The sequence below is a fragment of the Cervus elaphus genome, chromosome 13 (assembly GCF_910594005.1).
Source record: "Cervus elaphus chromosome 13, mCerEla1.1, whole genome shotgun sequence".
In the NCBI taxonomy this organism is placed as follows: Eukaryota; Metazoa; Chordata; class Mammalia; order Artiodactyla; family Cervidae; genus Cervus; species Cervus elaphus.
Genome location: NC_057827.1, coordinates 49,562,260 through 49,587,580, shown reverse-complemented (window position 1 = coordinate 49,587,580; position 25,321 = coordinate 49,562,260). Strand labels below are relative to the sequence as shown.

At 43.4% G+C, this 25,321-nt stretch overlaps 2 protein-coding genes across 5 annotated transcripts in view; one reads left to right on the top strand and one right to left on the bottom strand.

Annotated features, from left to right (window-relative positions):
* The window catches only part of SLC25A21 (solute carrier family 25 member 21), a 504,647-nt gene extending 501,092 nt beyond the window's left edge, over window positions 1-3,555 (top strand). For all 4 annotated transcript variants that reach the window (XM_043922333.1, XM_043922334.1, XM_043922335.1 and 1 more), the window contains exon 10: window positions 2,284-3,555. In XM_043922333.1, coding sequence (XP_043778268.1) covers window positions 2,284-2,345 — 62 coding nt within the window. In that variant the 3' untranslated portion in view covers window positions 2,346-3,555. The remainder of the gene's footprint in view (window positions 1-2,283) is intronic.
* Window positions 3,556-3,557: 2 nt separating this feature from the next.
* PAX9 (paired box 9) lies at window positions 3,558-24,912 on the bottom strand. The gene is made up of 5 exons (XM_043922336.1): window positions 24,639-24,912; window positions 20,098-20,491; window positions 18,716-19,342; window positions 15,630-15,772; window positions 3,558-6,746 (listed from the first exon to the last, which is right to left on the bottom strand). Exons 2-5 carry the CDS (start codon window positions 20,099-20,101, stop codon window positions 6,492-6,494), a joined length of 1,029 nt encoding a protein of 342 aa, XP_043778271.1. The 5' UTR covers window positions 20,102-20,491; window positions 24,639-24,912; the 3' UTR covers window positions 3,558-6,491.
* Between the last annotated feature and the right edge of the window lie 409 nt (window positions 24,913-25,321).

Below are 25,321 nucleotides of genomic sequence, written 5' to 3'. Positions count from 1 at the left end.
TCACCTACTTAGACATCCTGGTAATCTTCCCCCAAACCTTCCCCTGCTCCTCCCCCCTCTCCCTTTCCCCTTCCGTCCTCCCTTTGAACACCCCATGTGTCCCTTCCCTGCCACACTCACACACGTGCATATTTACGTTTAAATCTCAGCCTTTCTGCCAACCTGAGATATAGAACAGCAGTCTGTAAATTGAAGCTGTTGAACAGTTCATACTTTCATATATTTAGAAAACACTTTTACAATTCCCAGTCCATCTATCCCAGACTTCCTAGGCATTTAAGCATGGATTTTTGCTTCACATTTGAGATTCAGACCTCTTACTGGTCCATGTATAAAAATGAACTCAGTCATAAAGAATATTGGTGATTTTGTGGAACTCTCTCTGCAAGAATGTGGTGTTTTTCCTTCACCACACAGTAAAATCCTGCTAGTAGACCTAGTATTAGAGAAAATCATAGGACTGACCCTCCTCCAGCATTCTCAGGAGGCCATGGGCCTGAAAAGGGAGAGTGATCAGGGAGAGTTTAGCTAAAATGGTAATTGACTGGAACCTCAATCCAAAACTCTTAAATAATCTGACCCCAAGTTTTGTTAGAGGCTTACAAATGTTTGGTTGGCTTTTTAAATGTTTTTGCATGAGGTGTCCTGAGTTGCTGTGGTGTTAAATCCAATGAAAAGGGTTGTTGTGAACATACTGTCCAGGCTAAACAAAATTGTTTAGCCTGTCATCCCTGCACTGTCATCCCAAACATGCAAGTCCTACCAACCTCAAAGGAAAGAAAGTTGTAGAGAGGAAGGTAAGACTTAAAGATAAGAGTTTTGTTTTGTTTTGTTTTTGAGAGAGAGGGTAAAAATGAAAAGCTGGATGAACCTGGAATTCTCACCCTTCATTCTGGAGAAACATCCCAACTTATATACGATTGTGAAGGGTGAAACACCTTAGTTTTGTAAGTCTTAGCAGCTCTCTGTGGCTAATAATCAGGATCTCCCAGGAAAGAAGAATTTTAAAGTCTGTGGTTCAGACTCCAAATATCACTACTCAATTCTGTGTGTTCTTGTCTTACACTGCAAACGGTTACTAAGAGGAAATACAGCAATTACATACGTATGACAGCCCTCTGTAGTGCATCCCTTTTTGTTTGCCAGAACTCCAGGAGGGCTACAGCAGCCAAGATGGGGCTAATAGAGTATCTTCATGGGTTAAAAATGAAAATTACAGGCAGATAATTATCTTTGGCATAAGGTTACACAAACATGTGCAGCCTGTAGATTAAAAAAAAAAAAGAAGCATATGGCAGTGTGTACAAAATAAGATGAAAATCAAGTTCTATTTCTTTCTGTCAAAAGTCAGTCTTCTGTTCACATAGCCAAGTCTTCTCTAAGATGTGCTCTGGATATTTGTCCACATTTTGATTTTGTAATACTGTTCACATAGACACGGAAGGACAGAGAACATTTTAAAGGGCACAGGATGTGTGCTGTTTACCGCATCAGAGAGAACACAAAATCATTCACATACACGTGCTTCTGATGTCTAGGAATTCAGCAGCCTCAGTGTTTGTCTTCCTATATCGTATTCCTGTTGACATATTATATAGCAAGCCTTTTTGCAGCCAGTTATATAACTCTTCTCTTCCCAGATAAATGATGGCCTTACGACACCTAATACAACTACCAGATTTGCAAGTGCAATCCATATCTATTTGAGGCAGATGAAAGGAATGAAGGCAACAAAAGGAGGTTGAAAGCTGGTTAAGTTTTGAAATACAGATTTTAGAAGGACTCAGAAGCTATTTTTCACATTACAATCCAGTTGAAAGCTGTAAGAGAAAACCAGGCCCATCTATCAAGCACCATCTTAGAATTCTATGTCCCTGTTGAATGCAGCTACAACAATGCTCATTATAAAATGGAAAAGATAAATCCTTTGCCTGCATGTGACAAATACGAAGGTATCTGTTCACAGGAAAGTCACATGCCCTTACATGACTAAATGTGTATTTATTTACTTTTAAAAATTAAAAGTGCCTGAAAAAGAATCTGATGAAAAATGATGAAGGTTACAGAAACTCATGAGGAAAAAATGTATTTGGAGGCTCAAAATGGTCTTGATTTTGCTCTGAGAATTTTCCACAGTTTTCTGTCTATGCATTGGAGCTTGAGAACAGATGATTCTGAATGGCTTCTGCCTGATAGGCTGCATAAGACTCCAGGGGATTCAGAAACCCAGTGGGAAAGACAACACAATCTCACAGGATTAAAAATTGCTCTTTTCTTTTCTAGGTGGTGCAGTGATGCTGCTGGTTTATGAATACACCTATTCATGGCTTCAGGAGAACTGGTGATTGCCTACGGTGTATTTTTCCCCCTTGTGAAAATGGATTTTCATTAGACAGCACCATCAGGAGGCAAGACTATCTATCAGTTAAGCCTATACAATGATAAATTATAATTATACACTTAGATACAGTTGTAAAAGGTAAAACAGTGTTCAAGAACAAAACCTATTTTGATACTTCAAAAATTATCTCTAGACAATTTGAAACTGTCGTTTTAATATCCTTAAAACTAAGAGGAGAAAATTAATACTGTGAAGCAATGAAATATATAAACTGAATATAGAAAAGTAGCATGGAAATTAGATATATTCCATAAAAAACAATACAAATTTTATGACCTATGTTCCTCTTATCTGGCTTTACAATAAAAATTCATTGTATTGATGATTATTTTTTCCTGAAAGGTAAAGAAGTGCTTATAAGTGAAAAAAATATGCCAAAATTTAAGGGATTAAATTAAATATTATTTAATCATATACAAGGAAAATGTTTCTGAAGAGTACTAAAATGGCCTTTTTAAAATTTCATGTTAAAATGTGAATTGTTGGTTTCCTTTGGTAATAATATACATCTCATTTGTATTTTCCTAAACCTACTTTATATTTTGCACTGTTGGTTAAAGCAGGTCATATTTTTAAATTATGATATTTGAAGTGTTTTGTGACAAAGATAAAACATGAAATTATATTAAAACTACTTTTCTTTACATAGTTCCCTTTGAAAACAAGTTTTAATGCTGAAATATTTTTATGTTAAATCAAAATTTGAACTGCTCCTTAGGCCTGTGTGTGCTGTCTGTGTTTGCATCACATACCTTTTCTCAGAATTCTTATCTATGCCATTTTTTTAAAAGGATGTTTAGAATAAAACTACATTTCTAGCTTACTAGTTTTAAGTGATGGTTTCAGATGTGAAGTCTACCAACTTCAATGTTAAAATATGTATTACGAAGGAGAAAATGTTTCAAAAGAGAAGTACATTCTTAGCATTTCCAAAGATGCCTGTACTAACATGCACTCAAAAAAAAAAATTTCCTTGACGTTGATGTAACGAGGCTTAATTTTATATCTGCATCCTGAAGTGATGCTCCTTCAGTAGCTCGAGCCAACAAAGATATCTGTTCTAGGATGACACCTGTTCTTAACTATAACCAGAAGATCTGTCTACCATGAAGCTGTATCACTAAAACATTTTGAAAATAAAAAATGAAAGATAACATGGTAGTTATTACTTTTTATTAATTTAGAGCATTTGAAGTATAAAAATAAAGGCTTTTGACATACTGTATATACATACACGGCCTTCACTTGTACATCCTTTCCAGCGTGTTCTTTAATTTATATTTCAGCCCAATACTTAGTAAGAGGGTCATTAAAAGTAGGACAAAACAAGAGAAGTAAGAATGTGTCTGTTGTCCAACTGCATTCTATCCTTGCAGGTAACACTCTGCACCCTTTGAGAGAGAGCACTGCCTCCAGAGGCCATGAAATTGAACCTTTAACCTCTCCATGTGGATGAGATGGAAAAGGATCTCTGAAGAGTGCATTTGCCAGGTTAAAAACAACACTTTTACCCCCTAAGAAACAGAGGAAAAAAGTCAATGTTAACCAATAATAATAATGTTTTAAAAAATCAAACAACCTCATCTCCCCTCCCACTTCCCTTCTCTCATTTTTAAAAGTAGTTTTAAATCACAGTGTGCTTTGAATAGCAAATTGTATTTGGGCTTTCTCTTATCTTTTAAAATTTACTCCATGTGAATTCACCATTGCTAAGAAAAAGCCTCCGGGGGAGAAAAGAAAAGGAAAACATTTATAGTATTAATATTAGATTTTTAAAGATACAAGAATCAGGAAAAAATTATAAATAGCATATTAACAAGAGACTTCTTAATTTAGATAAGGAAAATAACATTTAGTTGTATTTCCATACAAATTATTGATATTTTTTAAAGACTCCTAATAGCCTCCTAAAAACATCTGATCAGAAATTATTCTGTACCTTGTGTCAGTTTTTCTGCATGGCAGGAGAGTCCTTGTACCGTATGGTTTTAAAGTTTCCACCAAATATCGGACTGGTATTTTGTTCCATTTGGTTTATAGTTCTATTTTCTCACCAGACTGGGAACTCCAGATGTCAATAGGAGTTTTACAAGATCAAAGGAAGACTATGGCCCTGAGAGTTCATCTGCTCCTTCTGCTTATTCTTCTCCTGAAGTTATAATCCTCTGTTTGTAGCACTGAATTTCAGTTGCTTTAGAAATAAATGCAGTTCAAAGCTCTCTACGAGATATCTGCTGCTTGAAAAAAGCAATTCCTCGAACATAACTTGTGTGTCAGAAATCTGCTTACTGTTTATATCATAGTGATTTGAAAACCTGGCTAATCTAGCCATCCGAGTTTTAAATGAGGCCATGAAACCGATGTGACAGAAGTGGATTGCCCCGTGGGCTGTGCACAGCCCAGACAGGAAGGAATCAAAACCACCTAACATCCATATCTAGTGATGGGCCCTGTTAGTTATTGCACAGAATCAACACCAAAATAAAAGCCCCACAATATATTAATTTTCCAATAGATGAATTGTACCAACGTTTTAAAAACGTATTTTCAAGCCTATATTGCCAAGCAGGAAGAACTTTCTAAACAGAAGAGATTAAAACTGTAGATTTTTTCCCAAGAAAATCAGTTGTTTTAAAATATGAAACATAATCACATGCTCTCTCTCTCTCACACACACACACATATACCCCCTCAGTTCTATTATTAACATTAAAGTGAAAAGAAAATTGGTTTCAAAAGACCCATTAGTTAAACCATGTCCTGTAGCTCCAGAAATGAATAAAAGGAATTTTTAAAAATTAAATAGCATTTGTATTTCTAATACCATCACCAGTTTACCTACACGAGACACACATGCTTCTGTACAACAATGTAAACTTCACAGCAAGCCATTTTTACATTCATTAGAGCGGAATTTTCCATTTTCTTTAAATTACAATGTAATTTTGGGCTGAGATTGCTGAACACACAGGTAAGCCAACAATAACAGTACAATTTAGTTTCACAGTGGTTTTTTTTAACATAAAGTTCATTTTAAGTGTCTTTGCAAAGCATTTCACATTAAACTTAAGTTTCTAAGTGACTTCCTTTAGAGCCTCGTTCAGATATTTCCACCCTCTTGTCTTTATATGCTTGGCATGTGTGTTGATTGGGATACAAAATGGGAGACTGGCTTGTTTTATCTGTTTTTGAGTCCTCTGTTGTAGAAAGAAAATGTCCTTCATGAGATGTCGAAGCCTTCACTGCACACACAAAATCTGGGGCAAGTCCAGGCCCAGGAGCCTGAGCAGCCCACCACCAAACAGAGACAAAGACATTGCCGGAAAGTCACCTTTGCAAAAAGAAAGAGAAAAAAAAAGCGAGGTGGGGGGGGAGTGGGGAGGGGGTTATCCCATGGAATGAAAACACAAATGCACCATCCAGAGTCCGTATTTACAAACTACTAGAAAATATAAGCATTATTGTATTTGGAACCAAGTCAAAACACCAGGAGGAGCTAAATTCAGATATTGCTTAAGTTATACATATATTTTCCAACAAAATAGGTCATCTGTTAAAAATAAAGGATCACTCAAGTCAATTATTGATTGGTTTCCTAATGATGAATTAAGGCTTATTTTATTACCTTATTTGATTAGAGAGTGTAGCATAACTTTTTCTATATGTATTTTCTTTTATTGATTTTGCAGAATCTCAACAATTGCACATCTCAGAAGTTCAGGTTGATTTAGAATAAATATACACATGTGGTTTTACCAAAGACTAGTTTTAAAAGTTCCTTAAGCCCTTTGAGGGGTGCAGGTTTCTTCACTACGTTAAAAACAGTGTGTGGGCAACACAAACGTCTCATTCAATCCTTAACATCGCTTTTGTTTTTTAAATCCTAAAGTCATGTCAGGTTTTCTGTCAGAGAGAAGTTATGGCGAGAAATATTTAAGTGTCATCAGCACAAAGGAGGTGAGTCCATAAAGCCAGCTTTCCGGCAAAAGGGTTGGCGGGCAGAGGGGTGGGATCCGAGACCAGGGAAGAGGGGGAGGGTGTGCCGAGAGGGAGACTCCTCGGGTGAAGCTGCTGCAGACAGAATCTCCCATCAGAGCGCGGAAGCTGTGACAGAGTGGCTACCTTCTCGGGCTGCCTGCATTCCCTTGAACGCCAGCGACGCGGGAATGTCACAGTTGTGGGGGGAAAGTGGGGTGCCACTGGCATGCTGCCACCCGTGTCCAGCAACATAACCAGAAGGAGCAGCGCTGTAGGTCATGTAGGGCGACACTTGGCCCGGGGTCGGGTAAGGAGCCATGCTGGATGCTGACACAAAACTGCTTACAGCTGGGAGACCGTTTGGTGCCTAAAAGGAGTCGGAAAAGAGAAGAGGTGAAAATAATCACATTAGAGTGGTTGATATTTCACCAGTTCTTAGAAAAACGCAGAATGTAAGTTCTGAGCAGTAAATGACAATATTCTGACTCTACCTTCTAATTTCTTTTTTTTTTTCTTAGATTTGACTCTGTTTATATTCTAAATGCATTTAGTCTTGCTACTTAAACGTATTTTTTTCCACAAAGATTTTGAGGAGGCTAAAACCAGAAAATCCACAGTATTTGCTTTTGCTACTTGGAATTATAGGAAGGAAACACAAGGTGAGGAAAGAATGAATTGTGATGAAGTACTCTTAGAATCCGTGCAGCTCTCTGTCCGCCTCTGTCAGCTCCCCCCACACTCCAGTTCTGTTTGGCGCTTTTGCTGAGATCTTTGTGAAGGGCCTGGTCGGGGTACTTTCATTTCCAGTAAAGAAGGGCAGAGTGTGTGCTGTCATTTTAGAAACTCAAAATGAGCATGACCTTTGTTAAATAAAACACTGCCATATTTTAAAACATCATGTTGAAAATGCCTGTTGGACAAAGGACATGCAAAGATCAGGCAGTTTGTCTATAAGGGTTTTTTAATGAAGATGAGGGGGGTATTTCTTCCAGAGTTACTTTATTAAAAAGGAAACTGTCAGAATATGAAAGGATTACATATGCATGGTTTTGAAATTGGAAAATTTGCTTGCAAAAGTTTTACGGCTCTGTGATCTGAAGTTTTAGAAGCCATGTGGATAAATCTCTTGAAATGAATTTAAATGTAAAATCTTAGTTTGCAAACAAAACGCAGCAACTCTGGCAGGCAAGTCTGCCTAGAAACCTTGGCATGCAATAAATTATTGTTGGTATCGTTACTATTAACAACACCAAAAACACCCTGATTTCTAATCCTGATTCTGGCATGAATACTCAGCACCCTTCTTCAAGTAACTTAATTTTCCCCCTTCAATTTCTACATTGTTTAGAAATAAGGAAAATGCCATTTCCTGGTGGTGATCTGAATAAATAAACATATCACCATATTTCCTAATGAAAATATAATGTAAATAATAGAAATATAATTCATAACACCAATTAATCCTTAGAGGTAAGAAAAGCAGACATATGTTGGATACTATTTCCAATTCAATAGCAACATAGAAATTGTTTTCCAATGTAATTTATTTGGTTATTATTTTCACTTCCATGTCTATGAGAATGCAACAGTGGGATCTCAAAAATCATTTTCTCAATGTAGAGTAGGGCATGGAGTAAAATATACACATGGATGTAATTTAACACTGCTTGTGAATTTCTGTCAAAATAAGAATAAAAGTACAGGGGTTAACTTTATGTAGCTAGTTCTATAAGAACACACACCTCCTATTCTTTTTTTTTGTCAGAGTGCTTGTTCTTTGAAAAATGGGGAAGAAGAAAGAAAACTGAGGTTTCCTGAATCTGTCCTATGTCTCAGGCACTAAGAAATACCCAACATATTTTATCAAATAATTAAACTGAGAAACTGTATCTCATTTTAACCTACTGAGTTTATAATAATTACAAGATAATTTATAATGAGTAAAACTCTATGTTTAATTGCAATTAAAATGTGTTACAAAGGATGATGTTCTGATTTTTAAGAAAGAAGCCATTGTACATCACTGTTGAATATAAATGAAATCTTATCCTCTTTTTACACAAGAGAATATAGATTAAGGAGTTCAGCCATTTATCCTAGGCCAATCAATCAGCAAGTCCATGACCATGTGTTAAAAGAAGTTATCACCCCTTCTGATACAGGATTCTCTGCAGCAAATCATACTGTTTCTCCTGGACAATTAAAAGATACGATTTCATTCCAAACTAGAGCATCTTTTCTGGTAAAAGTTTCTTTCCTCTTCTAGAACCTGACACTCAGTCTTAGGCCCTAATTCTGTTTCTTAACGTCTAAAAAAAAACCCCTCTTTTTCCTGTTTTCTGAGAATAGCTCATTAGAAAATGGTTCAAAGGAGAAACACTTTAAGGCTCTCTCAGCAAATGAGTATGAAGATCAAGAACTGGCAACCTGCAGAAGAACTTTAGCATTGCACAGAGATTATATTTCTGATCATTATTATCTAGAATCTTCCCAATAACCTAAAAGAAATTAGTTTGGAAAGGAATTGCTCCAGTTCAATTATGGAAAGGTGTCTGCACCTGTATCTGGTCTCTTCTATTCTAGTATTAATTAATATTTTATACACCAAGTATCATAAAATAAGAATGTTAAGACTAAAGTGTTAAGGCTAAAATTACTTTAAAACTAATGAAGACTTTTGCTCAACATTTGACCAATACATGGGTTAGACTATGTAGTATTATACAGAAACAACATATTATTTAGCAACACAGCAGAAAAAAAAATGTATTGGTGAATTCTGTTTTTCATCACAGCTAAATTTTTCCTACTCATTCTTTTTTCTTTATATATATTTTTTCTATCATTCAACTTTACAGTTCTCTGTGAAATACTTTATCATATTCCCTTTTTCCCTTTCCTTCCCTTACACCCTTGCTGCTAGAACCATTGCTCTGATGTCACCCCTTTATTGGGGGCTCTTCAGCTCCTCAAATGTAATGTCTACAATCCTTGATGTGGGTCCACTTCTTTTTGCCCAGAGATGTCCTCCTGAGAAGTCAGGATGGAGTGGATTCTCATTTTAGATAATGCTCCTAGGATTTGTGGGAAGTCAAAACATTGAACTTAAGCCCAGGTTACCATCAGATGCCTTATTTATTCCATAACTACATTTGTTCATCAACTGTAAAAAAAAAAAAACACACACTAATAATTCTTTCCAGATTTGTCCATTTTCTATCAAGGCACCAAATTTATTTTTTATGTTAAATATTTCAAAGTCCTCTAAAATCTGCAATATTTTTAGAGTCATTTCAGTGATGCAGGCCCCACTATACTGCAGAAAGGAAGGTTGGGAAGGGGACCTTCGAGAGGTTTGACCTCTTCATCGTTAGGAGGCAAGGGAAGGCTCAAGAATTTGCTTTAAAAAAAAAAAAAAAAGAGATCTTTAAACAGCATAGAAATAGCTCTTAGCTTTCACTCATGTTAAATTATGACCTAGATTTGGGGTGGAAAAATTTTGTCTTAATTTCCCTTTTTACTTTTAAAGTTCACATTTAAAAATTTCTTTTAAACGGCATAATCAAGATGAGAGAACAAATATGCTTTAAATAAAATGTACCTGCCACCATCACCATTCATTCTAGTGACCCAATAAACACATCAATTTTCTCACTATTAATTTTGAAACATGACATTAGTAAAAGATATAAATCTCTACCAGGTAAAGTAATTGTTACTTATGAAGCAATCATTGAAAGAGTAAAATTTTCCACCATAAAGGAAAACAACTACAGGTAGCATTGATGTTTGTTTATTCTTTCCAGTAAAAGAGCACATGACTTAAACTTCCCAAATCTGTTTAATGTTTTCAGTGAAGGGCATGTAATTAATCTGAAAAGCTAGTTAGGCTGAGTAGAGACTACCAAATGTACACCATAAATATCGTGGGAGCAAACATGCTAAATTACTCTATTTAATTGGATTGTAAATATGATTTATAAATCGACCAACATATGGAATCCCCAGGGAAGAGTAAACAAATTTTCCAAATGAAACCCCAGCAATGGGCATGTAATGGAAATCTCATTTCTGAAAATGACTTTACCTAAAGATTCCATAAATAAGACCTCAATCAATCAACCCCTTTTTCACGTGGATCATGTGGATCTTCCATGGAAGCCACGAGAATCCTTTCCTCTAAAGAACTGTACAAGGGTCCTCCCTAAGACAAACTATCTTCAACCTAATTTTGAGAATGAGATTTACTAATACAAAGTAAAATAGACCAAACTGTATACCCTGGAAAAAGTAAGTTTCTTGTTTTGTTGAATGTTTCCAGGAAAAGATACCTTTTATCCCACTGACATTAAACAAAAGAGTTCAGGGAAAAAATACGTTAAGATGCAATTTAGTCTAGTTACGGTTATCACAAGAATGAATGAAAGTATGACTTTTCATTGCATTTGTTCTAAAATGTTACACAGATTTGCCAGTTTTTAAAAATATTTTCAAATGACTACGTTGAGAAGCTGTATTGGCAGAGAGTTAGACTATAAACAGTCTGAGGACAGGGTCTTGCCTTTAATCATCTCATGTCCTCACAAAATGGGACACATTATAGGTGTTTCATAATTACTTGTATACTTAAGTTAGTGCAGCCTTTTGAAAGCAAAATGTGTGATGCTCTTGCTTTTTAAAAACAAGAAAAAACAAAACAAACAAAAAAACTGGGCACCCTTTATCGCAGAATAAGCATTACATTTTAAGTAAGCAAAATGAGTAAAGCTGTTGAAAAGGTAAATAAAAGTTGTAACCTAGCTATTTCATTATTTAATTTATGGTCATTGCATTTATTCTCCTCCCCCCACCACTGCCCCCAGAGAAAAAGGAAATGCATTAGTTTCCAAACAGTCATGACCATGGAAAAAAAACTGGTATGACAACTGTCTGGCATCTAGAGGTTATAGACAATTCCTCAAATTCTGGGAGTTGTCTACTCAACTTTGCAAAAATGCAAATAGTAGTGCCAAGTCTTCAATCCACAATCTTTCATCCACTCATCAACCCAACCTGGTCCTTCCCTTATGATAAAATGAGTTTACCCTGGCTTTATAATAAAGTATGTTCAGCCACAAACAGCTGTGCTTCACCTAGAATTTCCACCTAGGTATCATAAGCAAGAAAAAGCTTCAGATCTGAAAATAAACAAGATTCTCTCTCTTTTTTTTTTGTGAAGTCATTTTTCTGGCTGCTGTTCTACCCTTCTTAATTCATTATGCAATAACCTAGTAAAATAAATCTGACAAAACGAAATGACAGTTGTAAATATGATTTCAACATTCATCCAAAAGGATCTTAATTATATTTAGTTATCACATTGCATATCTAATTGTCTCTAGGTAATGGAAAGCTGCTATTTTAAATGTTTTTCTAAATTTTATGTTTCCAAAATGTTAATAAAATTGATGTATCCTTGAAAAAAATTTAAATAGCTTTTTTTGGTATTTCATATGATATGTTTTACCAATACATAATTACTAATTTTAAAACATAGTTAAAAGCTAGCCAGGTCAAAGAATATTTTTCATAATAGGTAGTATGAATTTCAAAGACTATTAACATTTGCCTAAAATTGATTCTCTATAAAATTATGAATTATTTAGCACAAAATAACTTTATTTAACATGAAGAAAAATCTAGGGCAACTTCATTTATATTTTCACAAGAACAGTATGTCTGCAAGGACAGTCAGTCTGTTAAATAATGCACTAGAAAATTATACTCAGGAAATACTATATTTTAAATATAATGTACAAATGAATGTTTCATAAGAATTTCAGATTAATTTATGTCTCCAAATTAAACTCTTTTCACATCTCATTTAACTCTGAACTTTTTCTTAAGTTCAAGTATTTATAGATTATTCTCCATTCCTGATATCTCAATTTATAGCTAATTTTATATTAAACTTGCTGTCTAAGTTGTCACTACCCCAAAATAAAGATACTCAAAGCTTATAAATCTACCATTCAGATTACTTGAATCAGAGTACCAGATATTCTTTTTTTTTTTTTCCTTGAGAAAGTATGCCTAATAATACAAAGAAAATTTCAACACCTATACAACTGTTTATGAACTCTTTAAAAAAAAGAATGAGGTAGTAATTCACTAAGTACCATATAAAAGGGTAGATATATTCCAATCGCCTGTTTCTGTGTATGTTTTGTTTGTTGGTTTTTTTTGCCATGCAGTTGCATTCAGAGTGTTTTATATTTTCAACAGAAAAGAGCCAGCCATTAGGACCCAGAGAAACATTATTGTCATTGAGAGTTAGATGAGATTAAAGAGTTCGAGCCCAACATTAAATATAGGTGAAAAAAGTAAAAATAAATATCCTTCTTCCTCTATTCTCAAAGATAGACAATAAGGATTTCTGAATGGCACTATAAAATATCAATTGCAGTGTAACAGTAATGTGTGCAAGTTTGAATATTCTAATGTTTTAAAAACAAGATAGATGTGTGCATAAGGTTCTAATTACTAGCAATCGGGCAACTTTCTTTGCAGTTTAAGCTGAAAACAGAAACTCTAGATTACAGTAATCAATAGAACCTATGATCAATTGTTGGTAATTTTACAGGTATATTCTGACAAAGGATTATGCTAAGTCCTATGATCCTGAACTCTCAATTTCCTCCTTTATTAACTAAAATGAAACTGAGATCATATACTAGTGTGCTATTTAATAACAACCATAAATACCATAAAAGTATTATGGGCAAAAATCTTGAGAAGTTTTTTTTTTGTCAAAGACTTTCAACTTTTGTTCATAACACAGAGAAAAGTGTTACCCAAGTTTACACTAGGATTGTAGAAACATACATATGCTGATAACATTTTGAAAAATAACCTTAAAAAATAAAATTACTCTTCAAATATTTGTAGGAGAAATGCATATACATATATGGAATACACACACACACAACACACCTTATATTTGCAAGTCTGCTGATGAGCAAATTTTAATGTATAACTTTACCCTCAAGGAAATTAATGTCTAAACTCCAAAAGTGCTCACAAAATGACACATTCTAAGTATATGTGTCTACTTAGCACACCTTCAGCATTAAGCACTATTTTGACAGCTATAATAGAGTAGCTGCTGACTTAATTATGCATGGAAATTTTTCAAGTTTTGAAATTTTACATCATTTTTATTATCTTACAACATGGCAATGCAGAAGGTTAGCAGATTGCCATTAAGAACTTTCCAAATGAAAGTTTGATACAAATGTCTTTTTCTTCAAAAATTTTTAATTTTTTCTCAAGCATTTAGAACAATACTTATTGGCCACTTGTTTAAATTATTCATTCTTATAAATTGATAATTTAATGATTTGATAGTCACTGCATAAAATGTAATGGATTTTTAATGTTCAGAAAATACAAAGTAGATTACTTCACACTGTTCTATTTTTATTTTAAATTGATTGGTTTCATTTTGAAGTGTGTGTATTAACCAACCACTTCTAAACAAGATTAAACACTAGGTCTATAATTCAAGGGAGTAAAAATAAAAGTAATTCTAAAGATTATTGTATTATGACACTGCTTTATTTATAAACTAGGTTCATCAACTTTATGTGGGAGACTTTTTTTTGCAGCTCTATACTTCACAATGTTATTTCAGGAAATGATGACCTAATAAACATTACTGAGCACCTATTAAATGCTTACTACTCTACAGGCTAGGTGCTTTATAGACACTCTATTGTTTGTAACAAAATACCTTGACACTTTCTGACTATGAACTCCCTGATCAAAATATATTCTGACAAAATAAAAAACTGCTTGTTTTTAAGTCAATCTCTAAGCGCCATTTCTATCCATCGGCAATATATAATGAATACTTACTATGTGCCCCATGTTGTATTATCATACTGAAATTTCACACTTCTTGAGGTTGGGCCTATTGTTTCCCTGTTTTATAGATGAAAAAAGAGAGACCCTAAAAGGTTAAATAACTTGCTTAAGTGGCAATGGTGCTATTGATCATAATGCCTCTTCTGTCCTACCTGCTCTTTTGCAGAAGAAGGTAGTGACAAACTTTCTTATAATTTCTCGTTTGCATGCTTAACAAATAAGAGATTCAGGAAAGGGACCCTCCTTCCTTGCTGCTATTTTCTGTGATATTTGTCATGGGAGAGGTACTAACATATACGGGATTCTGTTTTAACAAAATAAAGGAGGGAAGACAAAGTGGAAATGGTGTTTGTTAGAGAAAATAAAGACTAGGATTTTTTTTTTTTCCCCAAGTGAATAAAAGTTCCAAGTTCCATTGAGCGGAAAAAACTGATTTTTACAGATATGAAAACATTGAAAGTTTTAAGATTTCAAAATAATAAAAGAAAACTGGGTATTTTGAGGCTCTGGAATAGGAGTTTGGCATGAATAAATTTGCAAACCTACACAGGTCTGTTCAAAGAAGGTCCGGCTTTGTTGTTGTTTGGTTTTTTGAGAGCTTTGAACTCCTGACTCCACCGTGGTGATGAATTTAGATTCAAAACTCTGGGGCTTTTGTTGTTATGGTTGTTTAGCTTTTCTCAAGGAAAAGAAAAAAAACAACAACAACACGGGGTGTTTTAAGTTTTCTTTTGGAGAGTCGAGGGAGGGACAGAGGGAAAGAAAAATTAAACGGTCGACAGCCAGTCCGTATAATTTGAGGTTTTCTCACTAACCTCCCTGGGGAGATGACGACGTGACCTTTAATCGGGGCGCGGGAACTGTCTGAAGTTGCTCTGGTTGCCCTCTACTCGCCGTCGCGGGGCCCGCCACGCGCGCCTGTGCCCGGGGAGCCGCGGGCCGTCCGTGCGGGAGGAGCCGCGGCGCCGCGCCCTCGGGCGTGCAGGCCGCTCGCCGCGCGCGCAGCTGGGAACCCATGGCCGCCCGCCTGGCCCCTCGAAGACGCCTTCCCCGGTGAGTGCAGCCCCGACTCGGGCCGCGGAGAGGGCTTCGGGCGCCAACTCTTTTGGCCAACAGGCCCCGAGGCGCTTCCAGGGCCGCCACCCCGGCCCCCGGCTGAGGGGTCGAGGCCTCACCCCGCCCTCGCGCGTCCGGGCGTCGTCCCACCCCCGCCGCCCTGGCCTGGGGCTCGTGGCCGCCACGGGGAGGCGGCTGGGGCTTCTCCTCGGTCGAGGCTCCGAGAAGGGCCCGGACCTCCATCGCCCAGAGCCCCGCGGCCCACCAGGCGGGACCCCCGCCTCCTCACCTGCGCGTACTTGGCTTCTTGCTCCAAGGCCCCCTTCTCCAGCCCGTTGACCGCGTGCGGGGCGGCGGCGGGGAAGTTGCTGCGGCCCAGGCTGCTCCACTCCTCCACCTTGGGGCTGTGGTAGGGGGAGCTGTCGCTCACTCCTGGGGGGAGGAAGAGAGGGCGTCAGGCTGGACGGCCGACCGCGCGCCCCCTCCTGAGACCCGCCCGGAACCTGCGACCCGCGAGCGCCAGGGCCGCGACCTCGGGCGGCCCCCTGCCCTCCGCCTCCCAGGGGCGCGGGCCCGCCTCTCCGGCCGGCAGCCCGGGGCCCGGCCCAGGTGACGCCTCGGAGTAGGCCTCTCCCGGCTTTCTGCCCCACGCCCGCGGGAAGACATTTTTTTTTTTTTTTTCTTTTTTCAACCGTCCTTTGATTACCTCCTCCCGTCCTCGCTCCCCCGGGGAAACGAGTGGAAGGAATCAAAGTTTTCCCTCGAATTTTCTCAAATCGGGGAAAGAACGCGTGAAACTGGATGCGCCGTTCTCCCCAGTCCTAACCCAGAGTCGACTGGGGGTTGACAAAAATCTGAGACTGGTGCGGGCTGAAACGGGAGATAGGGTCGCGCTGGCCTAACCATGTCTGTTCTGGCGCTCAGAAACATCCAGCAAGTGCTCACTGTGCTGTGGGGATCTAGTACTTAAGTCAACAGATGGAACAAAAGACCCGTAAAGTCTTTTGCAAACAAATGACTAAAGGATGCCCACAATATACATGCAAAGCATAAGTGCATAGGTGTGTGCCTCCCTTGTGTGTGACTGCCCTTCGTGCTCTATCTCTATACATTAAATACTGAGATGATATGCATATGACTCAAAAAACAAATAGTACAATTACCACTGTAAGTGCCACCAGTGTCAGAGGTAAGGTCATAGGTTTACTTTTTCAGTGAAACAAAAGGTTAGGAAAATTAAAGTGGAATTAAGTGTTTTGGACAAGAGGTAAAGCTGTCAACTATCCTTTATGCTCTTTATAGAGACGCAAAGAAAATTATATGATGTAAACCGATTACCACAATACCAAGAGGTGTGCATGTTGAATCATGGGCATCTTTAAGTGAGCAAGTACAATTTTAAAGAGAAGATATTTGAAAACGAGGAGAAGTTTGTGTTGGGACCCATGGGTGGAGGACTGGTTTGACAAAGCTACTACAACGATCTTAAACACTTCCATCTGATACTGTGCTTCAAAAGCAGGGCAATCATTTTGAGGAAAGATCGTTTGTAGAAATAATCATTTTATATTCACAGATTTATCAGAAAACAGGTTGTTTAAAGCTGGCACCCAGAATCAACAATATGTAGAATGAAGAGTTGCTTCTCTCCATAATCGAATACTTTTCCGACTGACATTTGGTCTGATTGTAGGTTCCCTAGGGAAGAAAGGTTTTCTTTTCAACTCTGTCAGTCTTTTTTCACTATACCTCCCCCTCTCCAAAGAATTAAGATTGTGTTCCAATTTGCACCAGGAAATAGTGTTTTGGCCCAGAACTGCCAGTCTTTCCTTGCCTTCCCAGACAAAAGGCAATCGGTGGGCACAAGCCTGAAGTTATCTTAAGAAATTGAGATCCCCCTGCGCGCCCCCATTTCTGCTGATCTCACACTTTCCCATGAACAGGGGCTTCCTTTAAATGTCAGTGAGGTCAGTTTATCCTATAAATCAAGGGCAAACTCTCTCCAACTAAAGCTCCAGCCAGCTCCAAATAAGACAAAACTGGGCCCTTAGAAGGATCCTATAAAGTCATGGTCAGAAAACAAGAAGATGAGAAATCAGGGCTATGCTTTAATTATTTAAAAAGATAATTGTGCCAATGTGGTGGCAACCGAGAAAGGCAGGAAATAATTAAATGAACTATTTCCCCTTTTCCTATTTAATCCCCCCCCCCCCAGCTCTTTTTAAAGTTTTGGCTGAGAAATTAAGAAGGTAGGCTCTTTGTATTATTTAAATTCTGCGTCTAGGGCATTTTTGACTTTGTTTTCTCCCTACTGAGAAAGAAGTTAACGCGGTTTTACGTTTTGTTATATTCTGTTTTAACAACGCAGTAAAAGAAAACAAACTCGGGTCTCCTGCGGAAGCCGGACTGAGCATAAGGGCTCGGGGAACCGTCCTTAGCAGCAGAATAAGACACTCACAACATGAAACGTCAAGGGTGAGAAAGGAAAGGAACGGTGGGGTGGCACCACTGAAAACGTGCAGGGACGGGATGTCCACTAGGATTCCCTGGGACTGGGGGACCCTAAAGGAAGCGGCAGGCGCGGGGAAAACGGGAAAGAACAGGAGAGAGGACAGCGTGGAATCGCCGTGCATTTTCCCTTCATTATAGCGGTGGTTGGCGCCACTTCCTAGGATATGTATGTGCTGAAATCTGTTAAGGTAAAAAGTGTTCAGTGGCGGGGAGGAGGAGAGCGGGAGAAAGAAATAAAGCAGAAAATTAGTCCCAGAATGAGCAGTGCTCTAACATGCAAGTTACTAGTAGTAACTTCGGGACCTCCGTTTCCGAGGAAAATGAAGTGAAGCATAAGAATGAAACCAATTAGGTGACATTTGAACTTCCTGCCTGAGCAAATTTGGTCTGATTGCCAGAATGCAAGAAGAATACTGCAATTTCTACAGAGTCCCCGACTCCCCAAACAAGCCGCCCGAAGTCGTCTCTGCAGCCGGCAGCTCCACGGGCCCGCTCGGGCCTCTCGGGCTGCGCCCCAAGTCCGGCCCCGGCCGCGCTCTCCAAGTGAGCGGGCTGGTCCGAGGCTGCCGCGGCGCGAGAGGCGGGGGAGGGTGGAAAATGCGAACCATGTGTTGGGGATGGGGGATGTTATGGGTCTGGTAGTTTGAGATGAGGCAGTAGACTGTGTGTGGCAAGGAAACGAAGGGCATGAATTTCACGTTAATGAGATCAGGACACCCCCTGGGAGGACTCCTGACGTTTCCAAAGGAAAAAGTCTCAGGTGGTGGGACAGACGCAGGCCCCTGGAGGCGCAGATGCGGTAACCCCAGAGAGGGTGCGGAGGGAAGCTCTGCACAATCCCATATCCGGCCCCCGTGCCCTTACCTTGGTCGGTGATGGAGCGAATGCCCAGGATGTCGGTGACGGAGTGCGAGGAGGGCCAGGTGCGCGGCATGGCCACTGAGCCGGGGATGGCGGGCACCCCAGGAGGCGTGGGCACCTTAGCGGCGGCCGCCGTGATGGGGCTGGGATAGGAGTAGATGTGGTTATAGGGCAGCGCCGGCTGCGGCGCCGGTTGGTGCTGCTTGTAGGAGTCGTAATGGCCCTGTTGGGCCAAGTTGCCGATCTTGTTGCGCAGGATGCGGCTGATGGAGCTCACCGAGGGCACGTTGTACTTGTCACACACGCCGTCCGCCAGCAGGCGGTCCCGGATCTCCCAGGCGAAGATACCGGGGTCTCTCTGCTTGTAGGTCCGGATGTGCTTCACTACGGTGGGGGTGGTGACCCGAGGCTTGCTGCCCCCAATGGCTCCTGGCAAGATCGAGCCTGTCTCATTGTAGCGCGCCAGGATCTTGCTGACGCAGCCGTGCGAGACCCTTAGCTGGCGGCTGATGTCACACGGTCGGATGCCCAGTTGGGCCAGCTCCACTATGCGAAGCCGGATGGCGTTGGGCAGCGGCCTCCCGTTCACGAATACTCCTCCCAACTGGTTTACCTCCCCAAAGGCTGGCTCTGCAAAACGAACACACGGCGCGCGGGGACGCGCACCCACAGATTGGGACAACCGCTTGCCACTCGGCCTCCGCGCGCGTCAGGGGGCAAGGCGGAGGCCCCCGCCTGGGACTAAGGACCCGGGCTTTCACCAAACCATACGGTCCCCGAGCCTTGAGGAACGGCCTCAAATCACCGCGGTTGAGTCAGACCCTCCTCCCTCATTCCGGCAGTGCCTGCGGCCGATACAAGCAAATAAAGTGGTGAGACGCAGGGCCTCTCCGAGTGTTCAGAAGCCTCCGAAGCAGGCGGGGAAGTCGGTCTTGACGCCTGCAAAGCGGTTCCTTCTCGCCCACTAGGCGCTAATGTCCTTGGGCCGCTCCCCCTTGATCCCCAGCGCCCCGCCTAGGGACCTGCGCAATTAGACAAAGTCTAGTCCTTTTTTTTTTTTTTTTTTCTGGTTGGCTTTTATACCCGGTGTACGAGAAACAAAATTTGGTTCGCCACCAGGGCGCGGGGCTTCCTGATGCCACCGCTCCCTAGTCCTGAAATCAGAAAATGGCATCAACATCAGCAATCCAGTAGCCAGCGTTCAGACCGAATTGCTGCGAGCCGCTGACCCTTAGCGTGTTCCTACAACTTGTAGGAACACGAGCAAAGTCAATAAGGAGAGTGTGAGCGCTCAGTGGTGCGCGCCCTAGCGCGCCCTCCCTCCCTCGCCCGCTCGCTCCCTCCCTCCCTTCCCGGCTCTGACAGCGTACCCCGCCGCCACTCACCCATTGCTCCGAGCAGTACACCAACCGGGCCCCAGTTCCGCACTCCCAGAAAGAAACTCTTCGCGTGGCCTTAGTGGCCCGTCGTGCTGCTGCCCCGGGCCGCCTGTGCCTCCGCTTCTCCCCGGGAGGAGGCGGCGAGAGTGCAAAAGGAAGGAGTAAAAGGAAGTCTGTGCCCCGCTGAAAGAGGCTTGAGTTCTGCATTTCAATCTAAGCAGCAACGTGGGCTGGCCTGAGCGGGGCCGGGCGGCTCCGTCTATCACTCACTAGGGGCACGCCCCCAAAGAGGAGGGCCCGGAGGCAAGCTGCGTGATGATTGGTTTGGCCCGTTGAGCGACAGTACAGTCCGGGAAAGTTCTTCCGCTGTCTCTTTCAATCTCGCTCTGCACCTGGGTGACTAAATACAATGAAAAGAGGTGTTTGACACCTTCCCAGGGGCAGCGCAAACAGCAAAATCAGGCTCTTAAAAATGCTGAATAAGCAAACTAAAGCTTTTGGTCTGAATTCGAGAGACCCGAAGGGAGAAGGGGCCGAGAAGACTTCTTTGGGGGGAAGGCAGACATCTCAGAATTTAAGTTAAAACTCTAGGTGGGAGGTGAGCGCCGCTGTCTTTGATGGTGGTCATGGCGAGGGTTCTTAGAATAGCCTGTCATGCAAGCTTCAAGAGGTTGTCAAGAGAGGATGGCTGTTACCAGCGGATCTTACTGCACTACATCCTACGCCGAGAGACCAGAGCGCAGGTGTGAGAAGGTAGGCCCATCGGAGAGACGAGGAGAATAGGGGAGACCTAGCCAAAGGGTCGCAAAGAGTCGGATAAGAAACTGGGCGACTAAACACGAGCAGGAGCCAGAGATGGAGGCCACTGTTACCTCTAGGTGGACACCGCTCTCCTCGCCTCGTGACTAACTCCCCACAACAGTCTCTAGAGAGTTCATCCAGGAACGCGGGGTCAAACATTAGCCTAGGCTCCAAGCACGAACGTAATTACACGCGACTACAGCGAGCGCATAGCCAACTTCAACCATTGACAGGCATGGGGCACTCTCTGCGGAACCCAGTGCGCTGGAGAGCTCAGTCATGTTGCTGGTTCGCTGGCCCTTGGTGCCAACGACGTTCGCCGGGTTTCCCCCACCAGTGAACCACTGCAAAGGGCTTATGTTTAAACATGAAAGACTCGTTCCTAAGAATGTGAACACCCTCACATGTATGTGAGTCCCACATCTCACTAGCTGCCAGAGGCCCTGCAGTTAAGCCTACCTTCCTAATTTTCCTTTTCAGTCACGCAAACTCTAATGTAAAGTGTCTTTTTAGCGGTCAAAGTTATTCACATTTTGAGTATGGGTTATGGAGAATGCGAATCAAACTTAAAAGCAAGGCGGGAAACATTTTTAATGAACCTGGGAGTTTGCACTGCTTCAGGGTCGAGGCTATTGACACTGCCTCTTGACAGTCATAAGGTTACCTCCTGGTGCGCAGAAGTTTCAGTCCTGAGGGATGAGCTCCGGTTTACACATAGGGAAGCTGACTGGGCCCCAGTCTAGGCCGGTAAGTGACAAGAGCCCAGGAAAAACTCATGATCAGCTGTGCTTTTTGAAATGAGCAGTAATCTCCAGATCTTCACACTTCCATGGCAGGGGTGCACTCTAAGTTGAAATGTACAGGTATGAAGGATTTGAAAGATAAAGGAACAGTGAAGTCAAACATCCTTAATTCTTTACAACTGGCTTCTTGTGGAAAGTCCCACAACTAGACATACTTGAACGTGTCTGCCTTTGCGGTTGTTGTTTCTGTTTCAGTTGTTTAAAATCTCCAAGTTTGACTTGATAGCGATTTCACCAGGGTCTGATCCCCCAATACCTGTTACGTGGCATCTACATGTAATGCAGGTGTTCTACAACTTGGAGGGCCTTTGTGTATCCCAACTTTGAAAAGCAGCAGATCGCTGTTGGGGCTGTTTGAGTCTGCGACATCTGAGAGGAGCATACGATTTTGCCTTAGGCTTGTGCAAAGGAATGAATGTGCTGGGCATTTTGATCAAGAGTTCCTCTGACCCCTCTTTCCCTCTCACTAACAACACATACTGAGTAAGCGACCCCTGCGCGGACTCTATGCTCTGTCCAGTGAGGGCTTCTCGGACTTTGCTGGGCTGTGATGTTGATAAAAGGCCGATTGCCTTCTAATTGGCCAAGATCTAGTGCTGCAGTGTGCTTCTTTATGCTCTGTGAGGGCTTTAGCAGTTCTGCGGCACCAGCCTGGAGTGATCAGAGACTCGTATTGTTTGGCGCTCTGGCTAGGAGGACCTCACACACTACACCCTCTCCTTCGCCCCCAAATCCCTCAGCTTCCTCATATTTCCCGGGACTCTCCAACCGGTTTGGGCTTCCCTGGTGGCTCAGACGATGAAGAATCTGCCCACAATGCGAGAGACCTGGGTTCGATCCCTGGGTCAGGAAGATCCCCTGGAGAAGAAGGTGGCAACCCACTCCAGTATTCTTGCTGGAGAAGTCTCCGGACAGAGCAGCCTGGCGGGCTACAGTCCATGGAGTCGCAAAGAGTTGGACAGGACTGAGCGACTGACTCCACACCAACAGGTTTGCTGCTGCCTCTCCATTGCCACCTGTGGTCGCGCGCGGTGTCGGCCCCCTGCTCGCGTCTCTTTCGACCCAACATGCCTTTTAACGCTGGCGAGTGCGGATCTTCAGCCCTCTCAGCTCAGTGCATTCCCGAGAGCGAGAGAAGGATCTTGTTCGGGAGCACTAATTATCAGCGGCAACCTGAGGCCGGGGCTCGGGGGCAAGAGGAGTCGAAGCTTCAGGAGACAGAGGCGCCCAACCCTAGATGAAGGGGCTGATGCAGACTCCCCCTCTCCCCGCCACCAACCCCCTGCCAGGCCGCACACTGAGCGCTGTGGCCAGGTAGCCTGAGACTCGGCGAGAGACAGTGACCTAAAGCGGGAAAGGGGGCTTGGTGGTGTGGGGCGGGGGGAGAAAGGGAGAGAGCAACTGTAAGGGCCAGTAAGCCTCGACTGATGGTGGGCGTAGGGATGCAGAGAAAAAGCAAGGGTCAGTTGAGGTCAGCGCCCCCTGGTTACTGCCCCCTCTGAACCCGGGAGATCACACAGAGATCGGAAGGATTTCGGCTAAAGAAATTTAAGACCAAAACACAAGTAAGGTCTGCAGCTGACACAGGCCGGGAAGAAGCCAAAAGCCCTTCCCAGGGCACTGTCTAGATCTCCTCGGAGGAGCGACCCGTCCTCCGGGTAAATATTTACTCAGTGGGAGACTGGAAGCTGGATGGACGGGAGCGTGTGAAGGAGGGGGCTTCAAGGGGTGGAGAGTCTCCGTACGCTCGACACTGGCGGGGACAGACCTGGGCACAGGCCCGAGGGGAGTCGGAGCCCGGAGATTTCAGAGACGGCCGGGTCCCGGCGCGCGGCTGAGGAACTTAGCGCGCCCCTTTGGCTGGACTCCTTCCCTGCCCTTGGGGCCCCGGCCAGATGCCGTAAAATCTTCATAAATCTGTCAGCGGTCCCAGTGCTTCGGGCGATCACCTGCGGCGTGCCCCTCCTGGCACCAGCGGGGTCTGGGAAGAGGTGCGGGGAAGGAACTGGACTCTGGCTCCTTCCGAGGCCGCCCCCGCGTGGCCCTGGCAGACCGCGCCCGGACCCAGGCGCCATACGCTGTGCGGGGAGTGGGGACCTCCCGGCTCTCCAACCCGGACCGACGTCCCTGGCGGCTCCGCCTCGCGCCTCTTCCCGGTCCTGCAGGTTAGCGACGACCACAGATGGGACCGTAGCGCGAGGGTGGGTTGAGAGGGGCGTGTGTATGCGCGGGAGAGGGGTCCTGCTATTCCCAGGCGCTTTTAGGGATACTAGAGTTGCCGAGGAAAATGTTAAGGAGCAGATTCCTCCAACTTGCCCCTCTGTCGGGAAAAGACAGGACGAAAAGAAAGGCTCAGGCGACGACGGCCGCCTCTCGCCCTGCCAGGGGGAGTTTCGGGGATCAACAGCAGCCAGAGTGTGAGCTCGGGGATGGGTTTTCAAAACACAGTTACTTCTTCCAGTCGTCTGAGGGAGAATACGGTAGAGGCAAGACCTCCGATCCGGTCCCCCCACGGGAGCGCCTCTTCCAGAGTAGGTGAAGGGTTGCAAACTTCGTAGAGAGAAAAAGAGGCCGAACTTCTCCGGTCCTCGCCAAACTGCGCTGCCAACGCCCGGGCCGCGGGTTCCAACCCGGATCGGCCCGATGCAACGTTCCGGCCTGGTAGGGTCAGCGGCCGCCCCTCCGCCCACTGGACCTCCCAGCGTCTGCTGCCGCACGTGGCAGCCGGAAGCGCACCCGGTGCCTAAGGAGAGGGAGGGTCCACCCTGGGCCGCGGGCTGGACCCCATCTGCGCCTGGGGCCGCGGCCGGGGTCGGAGGCGACGGCCAGAGGGAAGAGCCAGGGGGTGTGGGAGAGACCGCCCGCCCGGGCGCTCAGCCTCAGCCAGGCCAGGGTGGTGGTGGTGGTGGTGCTGAAGAGGGGAGGGGGTGTCCAGGCACTGACCTGCCAGCCTGTACTTCGCCGGGCTGCGGACGCATCCGGACGCACCAGCCCAAGTAGAGGCCGCTGGGGCCCCCAAGAGGAACCTGGAAAATTCTCCGAAAGTCTCTAAGGCCTCCCCGCGTTCTCGCTGCCTTCCGGCTGCTGGTGCTCACGGTTGAGACCCTTTCCCCAGAGGGCAGCAGCCCGCGGGTTCCTGCGGGAGCGCGGAAATCCCGCCGCTGGCCGTGGGATCCGCCCTGGGGCTGCGAGCGCTCTCACCCGCTTTCTCCTTCCGAGGGCAGGGGAGGGGCTTGTTGCCGCCTGAAACCCGCTTTTAATTCTCCGCCTGCCTGTTTCCGATCACCCGGGGTTGGTTTTTCTGTTTGCACACTCCTTCTGTTACAATAAAAACAATCGACATTTCTTTTCAGTTTCCCCACATTAGCGTCACTCAGTAATTGTTCCCCACCCCCCTTCCCCCCGCTTTGAAGGCAAGCGGTATTGCTGGTGCCCTCGCATTGGAAGGTTCCCGAGTATATAAGCAAACCTTCCCTAAAGACTTTAAAGTAAAAATAAATAACGGCCCGGGAAATTGCTGTGACCCTAACATCACTTTCTGAACGCAAATTACACCCATTTTTCAGTTTTCAACAGCGGAATTGTTTTCAGAAGGACGGCGCGTTGCCCCCGTGTGATATGGTTAT